Consider the following 25,294-nt stretch of genomic DNA (forward strand, 5'->3'; position numbering starts at 1 on the left):
CGCGAGGGAGTCCTCAATGCATGGAGCTGAATGGAGCTAAACAGCTAAAACTCTCATTTAAAACACTGTATAACTACTTCTCTGGGGTTTTCCTTTATTTTTTTCAAAGTAGAACAAAGTATTTCACTAAAATAGGAAAGAAAACGTACCTCTATATTTCCATTTTCTAAAACTAATGTTTTTTATTCAGTAGATTTACTAGCATTACTGCTACTGATGCTGAAGTTACACACAGAACATGTTTAATAGGATTAAAACTGAAGTTCATAGGCTTTAATAATCTCTGCAATTATGTGGTTTTGAGGAAATGAGTAAAAGTTTTATTCTATAAGCACCAAACTTTCTTAAATTATTATTTTGTTAAAAACAATAATTTTTAAATGTTTCATACATTTTAGAATAAAAATGTATATAGTTTTATACATTTCAGACTCTGTCAAGTGACTGAGATTCAGAGAAGATTCTGAAGTGGGCTTTGTCCTCTATAGAGATTCTCGGATTGCTCCTGTACAACTCCAACAAACAGCACTCACTATTCTACTACAAAATTCTCATTCTACTACAAAATATTAGCCATTTTAGACAGAACTTTTTGTACACATTAAAGGAAGAATTTACTGATGTTGAGACTGTTTGGGCCAGATTATCAAACAGATTAACACCATTTTATGTTTGGGGTCAATTTGACCCATTCAATGTTAAAGCATTTATGTAAGTAGTTAATCTCATTTTATTTACCTCATATTTGGTGTCTTTTCCTCACTTAATAGAGAAAACTGGGTAACCATATAATTCATGCTATGTTTTTCTTGTGTCTTGTACACATTTTGTATACATCGGTGTTGCTTGCTTGCAATTTGACCCCAGGTTATTTTAGCTTTATAAAACATAAAAATATCAGAATTTGACACACACATATGTTGAATGATGTAAAGGTTAATATGACATGCAATTTTATAATCTTCAAAAACATTTCAGATTCCTAAAATAACATCGTTATAACTGTATTAGTGCAAGAACCACTAACAATTCACGCGATGGGGGCGGGGAAAACATAATTCTCATGAGAACTTGATATTTCTCATTCTGTGGAGGAATATATTGTTCCTACAAACATATTAATAGTTCACACAACATAGTGGTTATGCAGAGATATAAAAGGTTTCACAGCAGCTTCTAAACCAGTTCTCTGTGTGTTCTGTCTCTCTCTTTCTGCTCTCTCTCTACTGAAAATGACGTCTAAGAAAAGGTTTTCTCTCAGTGAGGATTTCTCACATCTCTTTCACCATGACAGAGACATAGAGAAGAATGTGTCTGAGAAAAAGGAGGACTTTAGAGAGGATCCTGATTATAATGAATCCTCCACAATCAGTCTAAAAGGATAAACTACTTTAGATGTAGGCCTGGACAATAATTCGATATCGGTATTTATCGCGATAAGAAATGTTTCAATAACGGTGATATCATTTTTGTGGTATATCGATATGTATTATTTACAGAATCTGTCACGGACATGCGTTTTACTGGCGTCAGCTCGCCGCACAGCTGAACACAATCAGCTTCCGTAGCTGGACTATCTCTGTGCGTGATGACGTAATCACATAGGCACGTAGCCAGATAGGCTAGGCTAGGCTAGATTTGGCTAGGCTAGGCTAGGCTCGGGTCCGCTACGCATCTAAAATGCCTCGCGCTGGAGCCAAACGGAGTCGGCACGAGCGGATCCAAGGTTAAGGTAGGCTCGGTTTGCATCTGAAATGTTCCGCGCTGGAGTGGAACGGAACGGTCCGCCTACGGGTCCGCTCGGTCAGCCTCTGGTCCGCTCGGTCCGCCTACGGGTCCGCTCGGTCCGCCTACGGGTCCGCTCGGTCCGCCTCTGGTTCGCTCGGTCCGCCCACGGGTCCGCTCGGTCAGCGGTCAGTTGCGGGTCCTCTTTGTCTGCCGCGGGTCCTCTTGGCTCCCAGCGCGGGACATTTTTGATGCAAAATGAATGCCCCTGCCGCTTCCACAAGTGATTAATTGAAGGAGGGAGGTCTAATTCAGTGGTGAGGATTTGGTTCGACTCTCGAAGGTCTGCTAAACTTCAGTTTGCTGCAAATTGTGCCGGAGAGTGGAGCAGACCAGCAGCGGTAACGTTAAAACATCTAATCTGTTCCACCACCTCAATCAGTTCCACTACATACAATATTTTCCTTATACTGGCTGAAGCACATTTATAGCTTATGTTGTAATTTATTTAAGTTATTTAAAGTTTATGAATCCTTTAGGTTTGTTTATTTGACGGGGATATCATGTTCCTTTTATGTTCATAAAGAGTTGTATTTTGGCTGAAGCACTTTTGTAGCTTATATTGTAACTAAGTTATTTATAGTTGATAAAGCCTATAGGTTTGTTTATTTGACGGGGAAATCTTGTTGCTTTTATGTGTATAAAGGCTTCTTGTGTTCTTTATCCTAGTTGGAACACTTTTGTTTTGATCTGTTAAATTTGTTTACAAAAGACTAAGAAGCTCTGCTTCTATCCTAATTTTAAGTTATTTTTTATTGGTAATAGTTATATTGGCTCATGTTTGACAGGGATGTCATGTTTTTATTTTGCTATATGCAAATAAAATTGAGCATTGATTTATCTTGAGTATTGTTTATTTCTTAAGTATTATAATGTTTTTGTGAAAGGAGGTTTCAAAGACTTAAATTAAGTAGACAGTACTAGGGGTGTGCCATATCATATATCACGATATTATACTCTGAAATATCGTGCCACATCACTCACCCCTAATTATCACATCAGGGTACTATTTTTTTTTTGCTGTTTTAAGCAAAAGAAAAACTCACACATTTCTAATTTCCTATTAAATATCTACTAGAGACAGATTATATCTGTAAAGTGTCATTTATTTTACTTTAATACTGGATATATGGAGATATTTGGAGTGCATTATTATTATTAGTATCATGTAATTCTCAATTATTGACTTCTGTTATAAATCTGCTAAAATTATTGTTTTTTTTAAATATCTTAAAGGTGTGCAATATCATATCGTATACAATAATAAAAAAGTTTTTTTTTTTTGTCATATCGCCAAGAGTATCGTTATCTCGATAATACCATGAAATATTGTGATATTATTTTAGGGCCATATCGCCCACCCCTAGTAGGTACGTATTTCCATTGCAGGGATTCTTAGCAGTTTTCTGAGGCCTTCTAAGTATTTATATCGATATCGGAATTATATCGTATCGACCGAAATTAAGGAATATATCGTGATATGAATTTTGGCCATATCGTCCAGCACTATTTAGATGATACGTTTAGAGGGAGGTGTGTGTATAGAGGAATAGTTAGAAAGACTTGGATTTAATCCCACATGTAAGTCTACATTGTGTTGTTCAGTTTGGAGAGTACAAGTGAAAAGGTGAAGAAAGAACAGGTGTTTGGGCTGCAGACAGATCCAGCACGTCTCTAAACACAGTCCATGTCTCCTCCGTGTCCTACGCTTCAATAGCACAGAAACAAGGCAGGACTGATGAGATCTTAATAAACTCAGCAATATGGGATGAATGGAACAAGTAGGATCTTCTTCTTTACAATCCAGACTCCCATGTGACTGAGCATGAATTTCTGCTCATTTGTTTTTTCCTGTGGTCAAATTGGCCCCAAATATAATACTTTTAACTATTCTTGATAACATTAAATCTTTTTCATTCCAGTTATTTATTTATTTATTTTTTTAATGGTTATTCAAGTAGTTAACAAACAAATATTGCATGTGTAATAAACTTGGGTAAAATGTTCTTAATATATAATCATTTTTGTAGTTTGACATTGTTGGGGTGAAATTGACCCCAAACATAAAAGGTGTTAGTAAATTTGAAGGTAACAGGAGGATTAAAACTACCCCAACAAACAGCACTTACCAATTTTACTCAAAGGTCAGAACTATTGTTAAAGTAGAAATTGTGACATTTCTTTTCAACACTTTCTTCAATACAGAGATCTATTAGAACTAAGAAATCTTCAGGATTCAGGTCTTCAGGTCCATATTTAATTTAAATTTGAATAATAAACTTTGATTACTGAAAATGAACGGAATAAGGTGAGCTTTTACTTAATTGATCAATAGTACCATTTGACTACCCCAAAGAGAAGCACTTACTCCTTGTATTAAATAATCAATGCTTCACTTTGTGATGGTCACCATAGATATTCAAACAATTTTGTACTGACAAAATTCACCATGCAAGTTAACACTGTTGAAAAACTTACACCAAATTGATACAAACTTTTTAACACTGTGTAATACATGCTAAAGTTGACTTGGTTCTCACTTTTGATGGTTTACAAGTGTGAAGTACCCTTCTCTACAGAAATCAGGATGGTCCATTGTGATGTCAGAGAGTGATTTTACAGGGAGTAGGTGTGAATGACCTCAATTTATGGAAAGATTTCAGAATACATAAATAGTAAGACTTTAGACAAGGTGAGCAACAAACAAGATCTGCTGCAGTACGATCTCCTTTTCAAGAACCTGCAGGACATCAAGAAAGTAAATGTAAATACAAAGTAACCATAATATTTTAAATTAAATTTAGATTAAAAAAAAAGTGTCTACTGGAATCAATGTCACAATTGGTGCTCTAACAACAGCACTGATCTTTCCATAGTAATTAGTAAGTGCTATTTGTTGGGGTAGTTTGAAGTGACTCTAACAATGAAATACATTTTTCTGATAAACATTTGTATTTCTTCTATCTCTGAGTGTCACTCTAACTGTAGCCATCTTACCTAAATTGAAATGTAAGTGCAAACAAGTTGGGGCATCACTTGAAGTTTACCATCAACAGTGAGGACCAAGTCCATCTGGTACAACTTTAGCATTTATTACATAAACAGTGTTAAAAAGGTTGTATCAATCTGGTGTAAATTTTTGAACAGTGTTAACTTGCATGGTAAATTTTGTCAGTACAAAATTGTTTGAATATTCATGGTGACCATCACAAAGTGATGCATTAATTATTTAATACATGGAGTAAGTGCTTCTCTTTGGGGAAGTCAAACTGTTTTTATTGATCAATTAAGTGAAAGCTCTTTAGCATTTATTACATACACAGTGTTAAAAAGGTTATACATTATTTACCATTAAAAGTCCTTAAACTAATGGTTCAGGTCATAATTATCTAACAGGATCTACTACATTTTTAAACATTGGTTATTTAGTAATATGTGAATGTCTTGTTTAAAGTCATTTAATATTTTATTTTAGATACTGTGGACAAATGTTTAGAAATCCACTTATTCTTATGCAATTCCACTTCTTACCTGTTTTACCACCTCTTTTATCTCCTTGCTATAATCCCTCTGGAAACAAATTCTTAAAATATTTTACAAGCGGACTTTTATATTAGCAACTGTTGATTATTTCACAGCAATGTTCAGCAGCAACTCCATGAACAGCTGCCAGAAAGACTTGTGACTTTCCCATCAAAATAAAAGTCCGCCTATAAAATATTACATTTAAAAAGAAAGAATTGGTTTTGGAAATGATTGTAGTGAGGTAAGGGTCAGGTAAGACTCTGTAAAGTGGAATTTCACTCTGCCACTAGAGTTTTTATAAGTAATGTTGATTAACTTACTGATTTAACAGAAAACTCACAATTTTACTGTGATGATAAACATAGTTTGAAAAATTACAGTATCTTTATCCACGCTGTTTTATTAAGCTTAGTTTTATTAAGAAATCCCAATTAAAACCATTAGTGTGGAATAGCAAGTGTACCACAGTAATACAGTTCTGCTGTAACTATATTAATATATATTAAATTCAGGACACACTTTACACACTTTCATTAACCCAAAATAACACCAAAATATTCAGTATTATGAAGGAAAATACATCAGAGTAAGTGAATTTCTAAAAAATGGTCAACAATACCAACAATCCATTATTTAATTACCATACTTTAGACATTATTACTAAATTACTAAATTACTTATGTTTCAAATGCAGTAGATCTTGTTAATTAATGATGATCTGAGTCATTTGTTTAAAGTATTTTAATGGTTAATAATGTCTAAACTTGTCTTCTAAGAATTAATTGAAACATAACTTAATCATTTTACAGCGTTTATTACTGTTGTAAGTGTAACAGAGTAATAAAATAACTTTGTTTTAGATGAACTTTATAAAATGAGGCACTTTAATGCTGTTAAATGAAGTTTTGGCGGCCCCTGCTGTTTAGTGGTGAACTGCAGTTACGCTACGTTTGGTCTTTCTGAGCCACCGTACCTCAGCAGCGGTCTGTGTGTTTCTGTGCTGCGGGTAGGTGCTGAGCTCCGTGTTCTATGAATAAATAGTGGTTAAAAACATGTTTTAAGTTAAAAATACTGCTATTAATTCGAGTATAAGACAGATTAAAAAGTGTTTTTGTAGAGAATTCACTGATTTAGGTAATAGTTAAGAGTTTATGAGCTTATTTCTCTCTTCTCTGTTAGAAGTTCAGTGAGACTAACACGAGGCTCAGTTTTCCCTCCACTGTCTGTAGCTGTGCCAGCAGAATATCAGATAATCCTGTTATTGTTATTATTATTATTATTATTATTATTATTATTTATTAAGTATTAATGATACATTTTTATTTATTTACTCAGCTCGGTGTTAACTGCAGTAGTCACTCCAGTAAAAAGGAAGTAAGAAAAGTACATATTGTCATCCAGGTATGTGTTTCATTCATATTTTAATATATTTCTGATCATGTTCAGTTGTATTTTTATGTTTGTGAAATGTGCTCATGTACATGTATTTTAATGTATATTTTTGGGGGACAAGATTCTATTGGTAATGCAGAGACAATTTAAAATAACACTTTAAGAATTGTATTTTATATTTTATAGAAAATCATGTGTAAAGCCATACAGTAGGCGGTTTTATATGTTGTTGCCATATATGCACTGGATCTGAGCAGCAGTGCATTTCTATGCTGCAGCTTAGTGTTAACCGCAGTAACCACTACAGTAAAAAGAAAATAAAAAAGTACATATTGTTAATTGATGTACACTTATTGCAAATGTCATCTGTATTTTAAATATGTTGGTAAATATATAAATGTCAAACAATATTAGGTAATGTTTAATAAAAGTAGCATAATAAACAAGTTCATTATTTCATTCTCTGGTAGCATTTTTTTATACTAGGGGAATAGACAGAATATTTTAATAAAGCACAAAACTGATTATCCCACAAAAAAAAAAAAAAAAAAAAAGAAAATTGCCCAGCAACACTAGTTTTAGTACAGATATTACAGTCAAGCTTCTTAAATCCACTGATTGTGTTTGTTAGGCTAGTATAAAACATGCTGTCAGTGGCTGAATTAATGTTTTAAGAATTGTTTTCTCAGTCAGAATATTATCATAAAGTACAAACGCTTAACTGTATTTCCCAGCAAAACTAGTTTTAATACAGACATTACAAACAACTCAAACAAGAACCTGATTTCAGTTTTGTGAGGCTACCAAAATATCCTAGAATAGAATAAGGTTCATTTTTGTTCAAAAACAGTTACTTAGCTGACAAGCTAAAGTTATCAGTGCTTTATTTTACCGGATAGCTAATGTCTAGCTAGGTAAAGTTACCGGCATTTTGTTTTTAAGTGGTAGCTAATGTTTGTTAGTTAGCTAAAGTTGCAAGCATTTTATAACCGGTAGATAATGTTAGTTAGCTAGCTAAATTACCAGTGCTTTTTAAAAAAACTAAGTAGCTAACGATAGCTGACTAGCTAATATTACCAGTGCTTTTTCAACTACGTAGCTAACGTTATCCAGGTAGTTAAAGTTACCAGCTTGTTTTAAACCTACTAGCTAACGTTAGCTACCTAGTTAAAGTTGCCAGTCCTTTTTTAACCAAGTAGCTAATGTTAGCATTTTTTTTTCTGGTATGTAAACACAGCTGCCCATACCTTCACTAAGTACTAGCGATTTTTGTGAGAATGATACTCACTGATTTTTTTTTCTTAATTCAAGAATACACTACTGCAACAAAATGAATGTCATTTTGTTATTGTATACAATATGATATGGCACACCCTTAATTGAGATAATAAAAAAAATAAGAATTTTATCAGATTTGTATCAGAAGTTAATGATCCAGAATATCATGATTCTAATAATGCACTCTGAATATCTCCATATATCCAGGATTAAAGTAAAGTAAATGATACTGGACAGATATAGTCTCTAGTAGATATATAAAGGGAAATGAGAACAGTGTGAATTTTTCTTTTGCTAAAAACAGTAAAAATGTAGTACCCTGATATAGGGCTGTCCCTAACAATTATTTTTTAAACGATTATTCTAACGATTATTTTTTTCGATTAGTCGACTAATCTATTTATTGAGAAACATATTTAAATAATTGTTATTTTACGTTTTAAAGCAAACGATAAATTACTATATTTATATATAATAACAACAACAACACAAGCCTACTAAACCAAACCCCACACTTATAATCACTTACATGTACAACAGGTTTAGATCTATAACGCTAAAAATGAATAAGCTCCCATACACCACAACCGTGTGTTGCACTGTTTTCTGTGACCGCTAGATTTTGTGACCACGGGCAAGTAGTTCTCAGCAGACCGGTGCACTGGCCGATTCGAAACGTGTAGGTTTCTGATGTTTACCCCGACTGGCCAAAAGGGTTAAGTTTAGGGCTGAGGGTAAGGTGTAGGTATAGAAAGCTTCCGTTTTGCCAATGAACGCTCATAACCATGAGCACTGGTCACAAAATTCCGACAGTGACAGAAAACGGTGTAACACCGCAGCGCAGACGGCGCTAGCTAAAATAACTTAAGGCAGCTAGCTTAGCTAAACACCTGAACTGCGAAATGCCATGCACAAATATAAACCAAAAATGTATAATTTCTGCCTGTGGCAGGTTTAAAACCTTTGGTAGACAGCATTAAGTCTTTTTAAGGACACCCGCGGAGACCCTGATGTAAACGGTAACTTACTGTGTGACCCTGTTGACATAGTGCTCCTGGATGTTTGCGCTTCAAGTGCTCCTTTTGCACATATGGCAGAGGACCACATTGTTGGCCTTTTGCGTGAAATGCTCCCAAACTTTAGATGCCCGCTGGCGTTTTTTTGTAGCTGGAGATTGGTCTCCGGAGTCCATGCTCTCTAGAGCTTAGATTCTCTGCCCGAACCCGACATGACCCGAGGTCCGACCCGAAATCCGACCCGGGCTCCAGAAAATAGTCCGAGATGTAGGCGTCTGTTTTTTAATTATATTTTTATTTTTTAAAAAAATAACAGAAATAACGAAAACTGAAAGTGAAACTAAACTAATTTATTTATAAGCGCTGTTTTCACTACCGCAGTTCTACAGCGGGGGTGTTGTGCCGATTCTGTCCGCGAAGCGGGAGTCAGATTCAGCAGAGAGTCGGATTCGGCACAAACGCGGCGTCACCTCGCGGTCCGCGGTGTCAGTTGTAAGCGCTTGCGCTAGCCGCAAAATACGGCAGAAAACACTGCGGGAGCTGCAGAATTATGTATGGGACTAGAATATGAGCTCTCACCAGAACAAGCGAATCTCTCTCTCTCTCTCTCTCTCTCTCTCTCTGTCTGTGTGTGTCTCTCTCCCTCTCTCTCTCTGTGTCTGTGTGTGTGTCTCTCTCTCTCTCTCGCACGTGAACTCCTCCGCGTTTGACTTGCAGAACTGTGTTTAGCTGTTCTTAAAAATCATTTTAATTAAATAGTTCTATGCTTCTATGTTACCGTGTTAATTAACATAGTTCTGATCATATTTACGACGCGCCGACGCACGTTATGCAAATCGATGTATTTTCGTAATCGATGACGTCGATTATGTCGACGCGTCGCCCCAGCCCTAATCACCACTTACAGATGTAAAGGTTTATTTCACCCAAATATTACCAATTCAGCTAACTACTTACAGATATAAAGGTTTATCTCACCCAAATATCACCGCTATAAAACTTGATTTACTTTCCGAACTCACATTCCGACTGTAATCCATCGGGTCCACGACCACTTCGCTAGGTGGCAGGGTTGCGAAAATATAGGGTGCTAGAACAAATATACTCACCAGTGCTACAGTTGCTGTAGGTTACATACCCACATGGAGTATCTAAATGGTTCAATACCTGTTTTTTTCAGGCTCTTCAACAACCAGTTGATGGCAAAGTTCAATATGAAGGGGAAAGGGAAGAAGCATAAACTGCCTCTGGAGACAACAAATATATATGAAGCAATAAGAGGTATTCAGCATTTTCCTGGTGTTTTTTTTATATTTAATAGCATCTTTTTCTATTCATATTTAGTACCTCAACTTTTTTTTCATTATGAACATTTTCTAAATGTAAAGTCAGTGGTTTAGCAAAAATCTCAACTGATTGAATGCTCAATTGATGGAATTTTATTAATGAAAGTTAATGTTTTGTTGGATGAGAATATTAAGCGACAAACTATATTATACAAATGTACATCAGCCTTGACTACTTGATATTATGATGTTAATATAGACTGAAGCAGGGTATATATTACTTTCATTTAAATCCATAGGATAATTAGATATTTGGAAGAAATACCTTATTATTCCAACATATTAAAGATTTTTGTGTCTGAGTTGTTTTATTTTGTAGTGGCAGATGTATCTATGCGGGTTCTTTCAATTTGTGACTGTATCTCTTAATTGAAAGTCACCATTTTTTGCAGTCTTGTCCCTTTCCAGAATGCACTTTATTGATTTAAGTTAACTCCATCTAACTTAGTCACATGTATGCTGCTGTGCACCCCATTAATCAACATGGGTCTTTGCAGTATTAGCACTTGATATTTGACAGGGCAAATCTGGATGTTTTCACATACAGAAATGAACATGAATTCTATGATGTGACCACTCTGGTTATCTTTTAATTTTGTTTTAAAAACTCTTGCAGCGGCAGTCATGAAGTGGGATAAAGAAGCTACAGAGGCTGCAATAAAGCATCATGCAGCAGACCATCTTAAACATGCACCTGGGAGGAAGGGAGGAGGAGGACATGTTTGTTTTTAGTTCATTTAAAGTTCCATGGGACTCTGTTCTGTCATTTAAAAACAAGGTGTTGGTGTTTACATTTTGATACATAAATGCAAATATTGTTTTCCTAAACCTCATTAAAGATATTTCTCATTTTATAAAATGTGTCATTTTTTTAATAGTCATGCATATCCAATTGTAAGGCTGCACTGAAATCAGAGTGGTGTTATTAAATACTTGGAACAATAGAGTAGGATGAAGGTTTGACGAACAAAACATGGTTTTCAATAATAAATTCTTAAATATCATCTTAGAAATATTTCATACATGATTTTGAACTGTATCTGATCATAAGCCTGTAAGTGATGTTGAAAAGAAGTCTGAAATGACATTGTTTGAACTTCCATTTTGAACCCTATAAAGACGTTTTTTGGACATCCATAGAAAACGTTTAGACACGTCCAAAAGACGTCAAAGCAACGTCTTTGTTAGACGTTCGAAAGACGTCCACTGAAAAGCCAGAATGAAAGTTTTTGCGACGTCTTTTTTTAACGTCTTTTAAACATCTATTATTGACGTCCACTGGACGCCAGCAACAGACGTTCAAAAGACGTTCAAAAAAGACGTCGTAAAAACTTTAATTTTGGCTTTTCAGTGGACGTCTTTTGAACGTCTGTTCCTGGCATCCAGTGGACGTCAATAAATAGACGTTTAAAAGACGTTAAAAAAAGACGTCGCAAAAACTTTCATTCTGGCTTTTCAGTGGACGTCTTTTGAACGTCTGTTCCTGGCATCCAGTGGACGTCAATAAATAGACGTTTAAAAGACGTTAAAAAAAGACGTCGCAAACACTTTCATTCTGGCTTTTCAGTGGACGTCTTTTGAACGTCTAACAAAGACGTTGCTTTGATGTCTTTTGGACGTGTCTTTGCTCAGTTTATTGCATATAAGTACAAGTATATGTTGGTAAGTTAACAGAACACCTGTCACTTCAACATGTTTCATTCAAATTTAAATCAGATATAAAATTGTAATTTTATGAAGTAATATTACATAGAAGTAGTGCTGGGCGATATGGGTAAAATCATAAATCAGGATATGGAATTTTTTATATAACGATAACGATATATATCAAGATATATCACATTTATATTAATCAATAAATTAACAAACACGAAAATGAGGGTTCAATCTGTAATTTCAGTTCGTTTTATTTTTTCTTTGTTTTAATTAGTTTCAGTTAAGGAGAATTTTTGTTAACAATAAGACTTGGTTACTTAACTACATGGTGATTATCATGCCATGGCTTTATATAAAATTAAAATAGTATTAAAAAAAGATGACATCACAGACTATTTCCTGGAACCCGACCCGAGGAAAGTGACGCGCTCATCCGAGCGTTTAAAGCTCTGCAGGTGGATTAATGGGTGCACGACTTGCGGGGATCTGGCTAATTCTACTGCTTTTGGGCTGCATGACGTTCAGTCTCTCAGCCTGCCAGTCAGACTACAGTGTCAGCATATAAATCACCTGCGTTTTTGTACAGGACAAACCATTCAAACATGCGGATGAGCTCTCAGCACCCGATTTAAAAAATCACACCGTGTCTGTCTGACTTAGATACAGCTATTAAATTAATAAATCAACATTCATTTAAAAGACCAGGGAGACGTTCTGTATGCTAACAAGCTAGACGCTAATAACCTAATAAGATTTAATAAAAACAGAAAAATAGATATAAAATAGGAAAATAACCAAATAAACTAGGTTCAAAATGCTAAAAGAAATATAATCTAACGAATTCTTGTAGAAAAAGTGAATCCTCAAAGAAGTAGCTTAAAGACAGAATATAAAGCTTTACCAGATTCAAAATTATGAATCTTAATTCTAATAAACAAGGCATATTTCACACTAAATGTTTATTTCCTGAGATGACATACAGTTCAATATGCTAGATACTGAAAAGCAGAGATTCTATGCTTTAAAATGGCATATTGGGTGTCTATAATTATTCATAAACACAGCAAGATATTAATTATGACATATATAGAATAGTGTTAAGAGGTTAATGATGTGTATTGGACTCTACAAAATAAACTATGCCAAGTCGACATTGCAAACGTTGCGCAATAGCTGACAATTCAATATTATTTCCATATCTCTGTTTACCGGCAGCAGCTGGAGTCTGTCCTCTGGAAAACAAGCTTGTTCATTTTGCACATTTGGCAGCTTCTTCTTCCATCTTCTTTCTTTTTTTAATCTGGCCTTTTCGGCTCCGCCTGGACTCTTTTTACCCTCCATCACAGTCGATTGACGCTTCGTGCTATTCTGTTGCTATATTTAATTTCATCGCTTCAGAAAAGACCACTCGTGGCCGCAACCAACTCAAACAATTGGGAGGGGAGAATTCCCTCAGATGGTTAAACCCATCTAATCTACTGCGAAGTAGAGGCTGTGCTGTCAGACGATTAGATAATGCATAGGTAGTTAAATGGAAATGAATTCAAGAATAAGATTAGATAAGTGACGGGTAAATTATTTTTTTTTCGTCCAACCGGCCCAAACTCGAGCCGGCCCATCGGGAATCTTCCCGAATCTCCCAATTAGCCACTCCGGGCCTGATTCATTCCATTAAAATTTCACACTAACACATAGTTTCACACTCACGCAGTAAGTCTTCACACTGAAGCTCCCAGTAGATGGAAATCCGAAATATTTTATCCACCCCGGGAGATGCATTACACTATCAGTGCCTTAATCCTGGCTCCTTTGACTAAGGAGAGCCGCATTGTGAACCTGATTAAAAACGTTAAAGAACGTTTATTTACTTTTTTCCAATTTTTTCCCTTTTTCGTTTATTTTTTAACATATCTGGGATCCCAGGTTTTTTTGCTCTCTAACTTGATTTAATTACTCAGCAACTTAGCCTCAGCAACGTGTAGCCGCAGCACCTCCCAATGTACTAAGCCAGGGGTCCTCAAACTACGGCCCCCTGCGCTCATTTGACCGGCCCCTTAAGCTACAACAGCAGTACCTGCTCCCTGGCCCCTCGCGCAAGCAGCATTAGCTATACGGGGGGAAAAAACAGGAAAAAAAAGACAATTGGCCATCGAGAGTCTCCGTAGACAGATGAAAAAAAACAGAAAGCTATTTCCCACGGTAATCAGACAACATACTACCACTCGCTCTGTGCTGTTCGCATGAGCTCTGAGACTCACATCTGACGGAATGTCGAGGAAAAGAAAAATCGACTCTGAGTGCAGGGTATTTAATCAACAGTGGACCTCTGACTACCTTTTTGTGCAATGTAAAGAAAAGGCTGTTTGTCTCATATGCCAGGAGTCAGTCGCCGTGTTTAAGGAATACAACCTGCGCCGCCATTATGAATCGCGCCATAAAGACAAGTTCAGCTTTCTGACGGGGCAGGTGAGGACAGACAAAATAGCAAAACTGAAACATGAGTTGGAGACTCAGCAAAATTCTTTTATAAAGCAAAAACACCTAAATATATCATCAGTTCGAGCTAGCTTTCAAGTGGCCAAGCTAATAGCTAGCAGTGGAAAGCCGTTCACCGACGGAGAGTTTGTAAAACAGTGCCTGACGGCGGTTGTCAAGGAGATGTGCCCAGAAAAGGCGGACCTGTTCAGCGCGGTGAGTCTATCCGCACCCACAGTTACACGGAGAGTAGAAGAAATGGGCGACAATTTGCACCTTCAACTGCAAACTCAGACAAAAAGACTTTGCTCCTTTTCACTGTCTCTTGACGAAAGCAACGATGTGCGTGACACGGCGCAACTGTTGATTTTCATCCGCGGAACTAATGATAAGTTCGAAGTCACAGAGGAGCTTGCTGGACTACAAAGCATCAAGGGAACGACAACAGGAGAGGACATCTACAGGAAAGTTCACCAAACGGTGGCGGATTTAGATCTGGACTGGGCTAAATTAGTGAGTGTGACAACGGATGGTGCGCCGAGCATGGTGGGTTCTATGAAAGGAGTGATAGCGCGTATCAACAGAGAAATGAGTGAACGCGGCCATCCTCGTCTGATCGCCATACACTGCTTGATCCATCAACAAGCACTCTGTTGCAAAGCAGTTAAGTGGGATTCTGTCATGGAAATTGTGGTGTCCTGTGTTAATTTCATCAGAGCTCATGCTCTTAACCACAGGCAGTTTCAGGATTTTTTGTCTGAGCTAAATGCTGATTACGAAGATGTGCTGTACCACACTGAGGTCCGCTGGTTGAGTCGAGGTCGAGTTTTGAAACGTTTCAATGACCTGCTCCCCGAGATCAACACGTTTATGCTGTCCAAAAACAAAGCTGTGCCAGAACTCACCGATGAAGAATGGAAATGGCACCTTGCTTTCTTAACAGATGTAACCGACCTACTCAACAGTCTTAATGTGCAGCTCCAAGGCAAGGGAAGACTCATCAGTGACATGCATTCGTATGTAAAGGCGTTTGAAGTAAAACTGGGTCTCCTCCTTAAACATGTGAAGGAGAAAAATTTCTGCCATTTTCCCACTACACAGAAACGGGCAGCTGAGGTGCCTTCACTTGGATTCCCGGCTGAAAAATGTGCGGAGGCCTTGGAAATTTTGCAATGCAAATTTCAGGTGAGATTTCAAGAGCTTCATGCCCACGCCAAAGACATTCGTCTTTTCCAGAATCCCTTTGCTGCAGACATTGACTGCATCGATCCAATTTACCAGCTGGAACTGGCTGAACTACAAAATTTTGACAACCTTAAAGACGTATTCAAGTCCAGCACTTTGGTTGATTTCTATGCCTCTCTTCCCGGTGAGACGTACCCAAATCTACACACACTCAAAATGACAACAATTTTTGGGAGCACCTACATCTGTGAGCAGACTTTTTCCAGGATGAAACAGCTCAAGTGTCCAACGAGATCCAGACTCTCTGATGAACATTTGCATCACTTGTTACGACTGACGGTAACAAACATGGAACCTGACATTGACAGTCTTGTCAGCCAGAAGCAAGCTCACAGTTCGCATTAACTTATGGAAAAGCACTGTATGAGGTAGGATAATGGAAATTATTACTTAATAAATCATTAAAACGTCTGCATTGTGAATTACACATATAGCATATATTATGCAACCAGTATCACATGATAAATAGTTTTTAATGTTTATTTTTAGTCCGGCCCCACAGAAAACTGAAGAACAGTGAGCTGGCCCTTTAGTTTAAAAGTTTGAGGACCCCTGTACTAAGCTATCCTCTCGCTTATCTAATAGCGCTTCACCCCAAGACCCGGGTCAATACTGTACTTTCCTAATACATCTATTGTCAAATACCTCGCTATAGGAGCAGGTTACTCCATCTGTCCAACGATAACATTCCTAACAAATATATCATCAACCTTGCTGATGATCATATTTATGATAAATTTATCACCGGCCTCGCTATCTGAGCAGGCGACTCACGTTCGCACCATCGTGCAACTATTCTATCTCCAGGGAGAAGCGCACAAAGGGCAGGTGGAGGGGGATATCTAAAATAAGGTATTTTTTCCCAATTGTACTTTTTTGTTCGAATTATAATAAATGATTCGTCACTCTTCACCACCAAGGTCCGTAGATGAGGTTTGATCTGCAGACGGAGGGCTGATTATAGCCACTGTACCACCGATAGGTACTACCCCTTTGTAAGATTTTCGCTGATTTCTGGGTGCATCCTGTGGCTGGAAAGCGTCCACGGTCTGTGTCTTGTCCCCCTCCGCTGCAGATCACAACTCATCCCACTTTTGACACCATAATTGTTGTGGAAATTTGGTGGTTTAAAGTGAAATAATAATGCTGAATGCTGAGTCAGGATCGAAGTGAGTAGCACAGGTTTTATTGAAGTCAGACGTGTGCTCACATGGAGAATCTACTTGCCCCCCAGCTGCACCCTCATACCTCTTATCTGCTCTCCCAGCCCCCCACCAAAACCAAACCTTTGGATCCCTGCTGTGTTAACCCTCCCCCATTAACAGACTTTAGCATTTGTTCAAAACTAGATGTTATTGCACAATTGCAAAAACCTTAACATTAAGAATCATTTAATACCATAGCATTCCATTACAATAGAAATAATCAAACCTGCATAAGCTAGAAAAGAGATTAAAAGCATTCAAATCAGGCTAAGAATCCTACTCTACTCCTAACAACTATGACATCTAAATTTTAAAGACTAAGTTATGCTAATCTAACATCTAGTGCAAACACTGGCAGTGCCCTCGCTCGAACGACCTTCCCCTCTTCAGAACTGAATTCCTACCGTAACTACCCTAAAAACTCTGTCTCACAAAGAATGTCCTGGAATATCAAACATACGAGAAAACATAACATGGAATTCAATAAACATCATCCCTGGATAAGTTTTATTTTGCTGAACCTGTAAAATCCATTGTTAAATTCAATTCATGTTTGTTTCTGGTGGAACGTGTCCCAAGTGACAAAGTGAAACATTTGTGTAGAATAAGCTGTTCTGTCTGAAAGATTTACGATTCGCACTTTTAATTGCCGTGGGACAATTTTGGGATCGTTTTCTCTCCTGTGTGAATGCGCTGGTGGTTTTTGAGATGACTCTTTTGATTAAAACACTTCCCACAGTCTGAGCAGTGATACAGTTTCTCTCCTGTGTGAATGCGCTGGTGTTTTTTGAGATGACTCTTTTGATTAAAACACTTCCCACAGTCTGAGCAGTGATACGGTTTCTCTCCTGTGTGAATGCGCTGGTGTTTTTTGAGATGACTCTTTTGATTAAAACACTTCCCACAGTCTGAGCAGTGATACGGTTTTTCTCCTGTGTGAATGCGCTGATGCAGTTTGAGAGTACTCTGTTCAGTAAAATTCTTCCCACAGTCTGAGCAGTAATACGGTTTCTCTCCTGTGTGAATGCGCTGATGATTTTGAAGATTACACTGTCGACTAAAACTCTTTCTACAGTCTGAGCAGTGATACGGTTTCTCTCCTGTGTGAATGCGCTGGTGTTTTTTGAGATTTCTCTGTTCAGTAAAACTCTTCCCACAGTCTGAGCAGTGATACGGTTTCTCTCCTGTGTGAATGCGCTGGTGTATTTTGAGATTTCTCTGTTCAGTAAAATTCTTCCCACAGTCTGAGCAGTAATACGGTTTCTCTCCTGTGTGAATGCGCTGGTGGATTTTGAGAGTACTCTGTTGAGTAAAACTCTTCCCACAGTCTGAGCAGTAATACGGTTTCTCTCCTGTGTGAATGCGCTGGTGTTTTTTGAGACTACTCTGTGTAGTAAAACACTTCCCACAGTCTGAGCAGTGATAAGGTTTCTCTCCTGTGTGAATGCGCTGGTGCAGTTTGAGGTGACTCTGTTGTCTAAAACTCTTCCCACAGTCTGAGCAGTGATACGGTTTCTCTCCTGTGTGAATGCGCAGGTGGATTTTGAGATTACTCTGTTCAGTAAAACTCTTCCCACAGTCTGCGCAGTAATACGGTTTCTCTCCTGTGTGAATGCGCTGGTGTTTTTTGAGATCACTCTGTTTAGTAAAACTCTTCCCACAGTCTGAGCAGTGATACGGTTTCTCTCCTGTGTGAATGCGCTGGTTGTTTTTGAGATCACTCTGTTTAATTAAACTCTTGTCCTGATGTTTCTCCATGTCGGGACTTGGCTTCATTTGTCTGTTAAATGCAACAATTTCTGTGTGTTCTGGAGATTCTTCAGGGCGGCTTCTGCTTCACCTCTTTCAGCAGTTTAACATTGCTCTTAGTTAAATATCCTGGTTGTTGGTGATGAATTTCAGGAGAATATTTTCATTTCTGAAAAAAAAAAAACAAAGAAAAATGCCTTTGAATATTAAAATAAAAGCAGGTCAATTAACTGAAGAGAACTGCCTAAATCAATCAGTTACATTATATTGACAAAACTACTGGGACATCTTCATATTACCATAAAAGCTTCTGTACTGTACCTGGTGGTCCTCCAGCCACTAGAGGGAGGCCACATTTTGCCACTTGAAATAATCAGGCGGACACCTGCTTAGTGCCTTTACAAGGACTGCCCACTGTTCAGACAGACAGTCTTGATTCTGTTCCCATCTCACTAGAAGCTGAGAACTTTTCATTTGAAAGAAAGAAAGAAAAATATCCTTAGGTTTTATTTTAAAGCCTCCTTGTTATCCTAGGGCTGCTTTCTGTTTCCCCTTCTTTTTGGGTATTCTCGTGTTTTCTCCCTTTTGTTAGTTCTGGGTAAAAGACTCAAAGTTGGTCTTCAGAAGACACTCGTTTTCCATTTCCCTGAGAATCTTTATTTAAAGGGACACTAGGAATGATTTCCTTGATTATTGAACTTTTTAAAGAAGTGAAATTACAGCTTCAGACTCACTGCAGCACTGCACTGAGGTGTAATAGGAGGAATAGTGGTCCTCTCTTGTCTGTGCCAGAGCTCCTCTGAGCTCAAACCAGACTTTTTTTTGCCTCTTTCGAGAACTGCGAACTGCTTTCCACCCTGCAGTTCTAACCAGGGGCGTTGCCTGGCCTGGGCTTTAGAAGCATTTTGCTCAGCTCAGCTGTATCATTAATGATGAGACAGGCCACTGGCCGTGTGTAAATGGAAAATCTCTTAACACTAATCACGGAGCCAGTTCAAGGATAAAGTTCCGTCTTTCAGGAGAAACAGCCAATCAACCTGCTGGTTTTGCAGAGTGCAAGTAGGGAAGCCCCACCCCCCTCTGTCTCGCTGGGGAGGATTTTTAAGTTCCTGCAGTGGGTTGCAGCTCTGATGTTAAAACATCTCTGGATATACGGCGATTTTTCTAAAAGAAAGGTAACAGAGCTAACCATGTAAACTGTTTCTGATAGCTGGTTAAAAAGACTCCAGACCCTGACGCAACAAAACAGCCCCAGACCATCACACTACCACCACTATGTTTTACTGTTGGTATAATGTTCTTTTTCTGGAATGCAGCGTTTCTTTCACGCTAGATGTACTGGGACACACACCTGCTCAGCAGAGGTTTCCGTCTAGGAACTCTGCCATGTCGGCCATTTTTGCCCAGTTCTTTGGTTGTTGTGGTGGGGTTTTTTGTGACCTCTTTAGTGAATCGTTGCTGCATTCTTGCGCTAATTTTGGGCAGCCGGCCACTCCTGGAAAGGTTCACCACTGTTCCGTGTCTTTGCCATTTGTGAACAAATGGCAAAGACACACGCAAAACCAGGTCCAGACAGCTGTTATTTATAGTAATATGCTGTGTATTTTAAGAAAAATAAGGAAGTTTTTTGTACATAAATTCTTTGTTAGCTTGTTAGCTGTTAATACTAAACTGACACAGTTTATAAATCAACTGCTCCAGAAGACAATTATTAATAATTATCAATTATTATTAATTACAAATTATTTTCTGGTTGATGTTTGTATTTTGTTCGTAATTTATCTCCCAGTCTATCTAGATTACAGAAATGTGAAAGGTAAAGTAGTTTACAGACTTGGTATATGTAAAAATAAATAAAAACACCACAGGCTTATACATTTTAACAGATTTTTTTTCAAATTATAATTAGTTTAAACATCTATCAGTCTATCTAGAATTCAGAAAACGGAAGTTAAGCTTGATCAGCGATCTCACAGCACCGATTTTTTGTTTTTGTTTTTAGCAACATACAAAACACAACAATATACAATAGTACAAATTCTTGTAGAGGATAACAGCTACAATTTAGAAGCTAGGGGGAGCATACACAAACATACAGACTAGAGGAGCAACGTAATAAAATGATAATCTTAGACAAAAGCTTACTAGAGATCTGGTGTGAGATGATACTAGCAGTTTTCCATTTTCTTAATTTACTTAATGAAGAATAATATGACTTAAATTCATTCATGAAACTGGGGAAAGAGGGCTTATTTCCCTTTCAGTTACTTCAGTGAATGTGGTATTTTGCTAAAAGTAAAATTATATGTATGGCATCAGAGAAAGCTGAACTTAAGTTTTTCATATAAAACAAAATGTCCTCCACCTCAAAAGAAGGAATATTAAGTTTGATATTAATCCAATTTCTGATGTCCATCCAAAAAGTGTGTGAATATTGACATGAAAAAAACAAATGCTCCAGAGATTAATTTACTGACTTACAAAAAGTACATAATTCAACATCAAATTTGAATATTTTTTAAAGAAACAGGGCTACAGGATAAATCATATTTATAATTTTGAAATGGGTCTCCTTCACTTTAGGAGATATGGGCCAGTTTACAAATTTGGAATAAGCAAAAGTCATATTTATATTCTTATTATTAGGAAGTTTCTTGAAAGAAGCTCCATTATATTCATAGTAAATCTTTTGTTTCAAATCATCATTGATAGTCTTATTATTACACTTAGTCTACTAAATTACAATCGTTCACTTTTAATGTGGGCATCGAAACAGTCACCTTTGAATATAAAATGACTTGTTTGATTAACAGAATCAATGCTAAAGGAATCGCTTTGCACACCTTCTTAACATCTTTAAAACTCCTAAGATTATATTTTTCACTAAAAGATGAAAAAATACAAAAACAATACCTTTGTCATACCAATCTTTTATAAATATTGAGTTCCTACCCACTGTGACTGCCCTATTATTCCATAAAGTTGATCCATGATGAGAGAAGTTATGTTGAAAAATGATTTTCCAGAACTGAAGTATTTGTTTACGGAAGTATGATAATTTAACTGGAATTTTGATGCATAATAAAGGTTTCTAGACATTTAATCCTAAATGCGCCAATCATGGCTTCAGAGTCAAATGCATTAATACCACCTTTCTCGTATTTTTTAACTAATTGGGACCTTTTAATATGATGAGTCTTATTTTTCCACAAAAACTTAAAATCAATTTGCTTATATTTTGTGGTGATATGTACGTAGAATGACATGGATAGAGAACCTTGGAAATGCCATCTGCTTTAGTCAACAGGTTTCGTCCAAAAATAGTCAAATCCCTTGTGTGACAGCTGTGGCTACCCGATCTGTGCCCCCTGCTCAGTTTACAGTGCGCATGCACGGCACAAATCGGGCAGTGACAACAGCTCCGTGAAATGAGCAACAGTTGCTGGAAAGTCATGTGACTTTCCCGTCAAATTAAAGTCAGCTTCTAAAATATTAAATCTAAAAAGAAATAATTAGTTTTCAAAGTGATTTTACCGAGAAGGTTAGGTAAGAAGTGGAATTTTACTTTTTTTATTAACGTTGATTGGCTTACTAATTTAACAGAAAACTCCATATTGTACTGTATTAATACACAGAATAAAACATGTTAGCAAATTAAAGTATCTATGCCCATGCTGTTTAATAAAACACTGTTAAAACACTGTAATAATACTTAATAATAATAGTTAATAATAATTATTATTATTATCATTATTATTATTATTATTATACAATGCAATAAAAGATGTGAATGTGACCATAAGAATAAGAAGTCACATCACACTTTAAGCACTTTGACATTGTTTAAAAAAATACACAACTAAACAAAAAGAATGGAAAAAAAAACTGAGAAGAAACGGAATAGAAGAAACTAACATTTGGGTTGAGAAATATTTGGCATTATGAATTAAAAATGTAGTATATCCTGTTACTTATGATCTGAGCCAATAGTTTAAGGAATTTTAATAAAAAAAAGAATGTTTAAATATTTGTCATTTAAAAAAAAGTTTAGGCATTTTACAATGTTTGTAACTGTTGTAAGCATGGTTAATTGATGTACATTTATTATAAATGTTACCAGTATTTTAAATATTTTGTTAAACATATACAGATATGTCTAATGTCGTAATGTAATGTTTAATTAAAGAAGCATTATGGAGAAAAATAGATTTTTTTAGCCACTGCCAGCATGTTTAATACTAGGCGAATAGTATAAATATGTAGATTTCAGAGGTTTGACTGTACTAAAACTAGTGTTGCTGGGTAATACAGTTTTGCGCTGGGACTTTATTAATGGATTCTGATTCAGTAGACATTACTCTTTGATAAAATTAACATTATACGAAAAAATATATTTCTTTCAGCCACTGAAAGCATGGTAAAATTTACTTTAGCACATAAGTGTCACATTTCTTTACCAATGCGAACCTAAATAACTGGGAATTGGAAGAACTAAGACTAACTTGGCTGAAGGTAAGTTTCTAACTTTAACTCGGAGCATACTAAACGTGGTCAGCTCCGTTTCTAGAACAGGTAATTGAATCAGGCAACACTAAGATTTACTGGAGATAGAACTAACATCACAATAAACGTCCCGTCCTTTTATACAAATATCATTTTTATGTTATAATTATTATAATTATAAATACAGTTATTGTAGCTAACATTTTCACCATTTAACCAAAAAAATAAAATACAAACCGTATTCAGAATAATGATCCTTATTGATTTATTCCCAATACTTCTGTTTTGTTCAAAGCATCTACTAAACCGTTTAATTTACCACTTAAATACAAATTCAGACGCATTAAACAGTTAAACAATGTCTTCTTTATTATATCTGAACTGTTGTGTTAATGCTCCAGCCTGATGCTTCATTTACACTATCTAGCACTGAGTCTTGTGAAGCAGTTGTGTGTTAAATCCACCCTGTTCACTCTGTAACACAAGCACCCGTCCACCTGACCCTCTATTTCTGTATACATATATTACTGTGAAAAATCTGATTCAACATGCCATCATATTAATAAGGCACTCTGTGTATTGAACATTGGAGTAAAATAAATGATATTGGGCAGATACAGTCTGCTTCTGATAGATACAATAAACAAACCAATGATAAATATTTTCAACAGGACAATTTTAAAATCGTATTGTAATTGTTAAGAAGAGCTAGCTGGTATTAAACCATGTAGAAGCCACTGTGGTGCATCTGATTAAAATGCTGGAGATGATGTACTCTGAAAACAGTATTTACTGCAGCAGAGGAGTTGTGGTATATACAGAATAGATGAATGCAATCCGACTGTGTGAGTGTGTGATTCTGAAACAACAGATATAAAAGGGATACTTGAACTACTTGAAACACATTACTGACTACAATTTACAACACTAACACCTAAACAAAGATACACACTTCTATGAGGTGTTATCTGGTAATAATAATAGGCAGATCAGAAACAGCTAGAAGCTATACAGAGCTATACAAAGAGCTGATCAGTTAGCATAGCATGTAACTCCTTGAAAGTACACCTACAACTAGGAAAGTAATAGTTATCTACACGTTATGAATAAACAGCAGTGTAGGTACTTACAGGTATCTGAATGCACACAAGAATTAAATGTCCTCGGTAATCCCACAAAACTTTACTAAGCTGCACACCGTCCACTATCTCCACTGTTCCTCTACAGAAGTCCTCTCTATCTGTGGTATGCAAGCCCCCAACTGAGGCCCCTCAGTCTCAGCATCGCTCTGATTGGCTAAACAAGCGGAAGCATGAGGGTTGCAGGCACTGTGGGTGGGACTCAGTGGAGGAGCTATTTAGCTCCTGAAGTCTTTGGGCCAACTCTTGGCTCTTTGTAACAGTAATTGTAAAATATAAATAAATAGAAATAATCTCAGGTGTGTTTGTGCTTCTAATAATGATATAAAACATTATGTTCTAAAGAACAGATTCTTCTATTAAATCTCTGCAGGCCCTATTTACCATAATAAGAACAGAAACATTCACCAAGACTCACTGATTTGTACACTGTAGAGAAAAGAATATATGAATTATAAGAAACAGTGAAGGTGTGAGTAATGTTTTAAAAAAACAACTAAATTTAAGTTTAAGACCTGTGTAAATAAACCTTAAATCTGTTAGCTAGTAAACGCTAACAATTAAATAAACTGAGGTAAAATTTGAGGATAATTTACTCTTACTGAGGCAAATTAGCTTAAAACAGATAGTAATTTGTAGAATTGTTAGAATGGTGGCAATTAGTTCCTCCAAACCGTTTAAAAACCTTTCTAGGTCACAGAAAACAGAAAATAAATGCTCTTTCTCCTCAGAAACTTTGGGTACATTCAGTAGCTAGCTTAGCCAACACTAGGAAGCTAGCTAATTCAGCTTTTTCCTAACTTACCAAAAATCAGCCTTTAATTATACTAATTAAATCTGAATTAGTTTAATCTCATAAATTTACCCATAAATTATTCGTCCTTTTCTCAGTTTATTAAACAGTATAAGAGAACTAATTCACTGCTAACTCTGTTAGCTGCTAACAGGCTAATGTTGACAGGAATCTGACAGGAGAGAAT

The 25,294-nt window shown here is 36.5% G+C and overlaps 3 protein-coding genes across 8 annotated transcripts in view; 2 read left to right on the forward strand and 1 right to left on the reverse strand.

Moving 5' to 3' along the window:
• Positions 1-11,201, forward strand: part of LOC125801496 (zinc finger protein 239-like) — a 132,661-nt gene extending 121,460 nt beyond the window's left edge. Inside the window, exons 1-5 of one of the 5 annotated variants that reach the window (XR_007438702.1) lie at positions 6,282-6,316; positions 6,490-6,567; positions 6,646-6,711; positions 10,177-10,277; positions 10,959-11,201. The gene's annotated coding sequence lies outside the window, so the exon portion shown is untranslated. Of the gene's footprint in view, positions 1-6,203; positions 6,317-6,489; positions 6,568-6,645; positions 6,712-10,176; positions 10,278-10,958 lie in introns of those variants that run through there. The other 4 variants (XR_007438701.1, XR_007438704.1, XR_007438705.1 and 1 more) reach the window with 4 other exon arrangements.
• A 3,005-nt stretch (positions 11,202-14,206) lies between these two features.
• LOC125801638 (general transcription factor II-I repeat domain-containing protein 2-like) lies at positions 14,207-16,063 on the forward strand. The gene has a single exon (XM_049478413.1). The coding sequence runs from the start codon at positions 14,267-14,269 to the stop codon at positions 16,061-16,063; it is 1,797 nt and encodes a 598-aa protein (XP_049334370.1). The 5' UTR covers positions 14,207-14,266.
• An 819-nt stretch (positions 16,064-16,882) lies between these two features.
• LOC125801274 (zinc finger protein 239-like) overlaps positions 16,883-25,294 on the reverse strand; it is a 55,486-nt gene continuing 47,074 nt past the window's right edge. For both annotated transcript variants that reach the window (XM_049477727.1, XM_049477726.1), the window contains exon 2: positions 16,883-18,841. In XM_049477727.1, coding sequence (XP_049333684.1) covers positions 17,566-18,699 — 1,134 coding nt within the window. In that variant the 5' untranslated portion in view covers positions 18,700-18,841 and the 3' untranslated portion in view covers positions 16,883-17,565. The remainder of the gene's footprint in view (positions 18,842-25,294) is intronic.

This window comes from Astyanax mexicanus, chromosome 4, assembly GCF_023375975.1.
Source record: "Astyanax mexicanus isolate ESR-SI-001 chromosome 4, AstMex3_surface, whole genome shotgun sequence".
In the NCBI taxonomy this organism is placed as follows: domain Eukaryota; kingdom Metazoa; phylum Chordata; class Actinopteri; order Characiformes; family Acestrorhamphidae; genus Astyanax; species Astyanax mexicanus.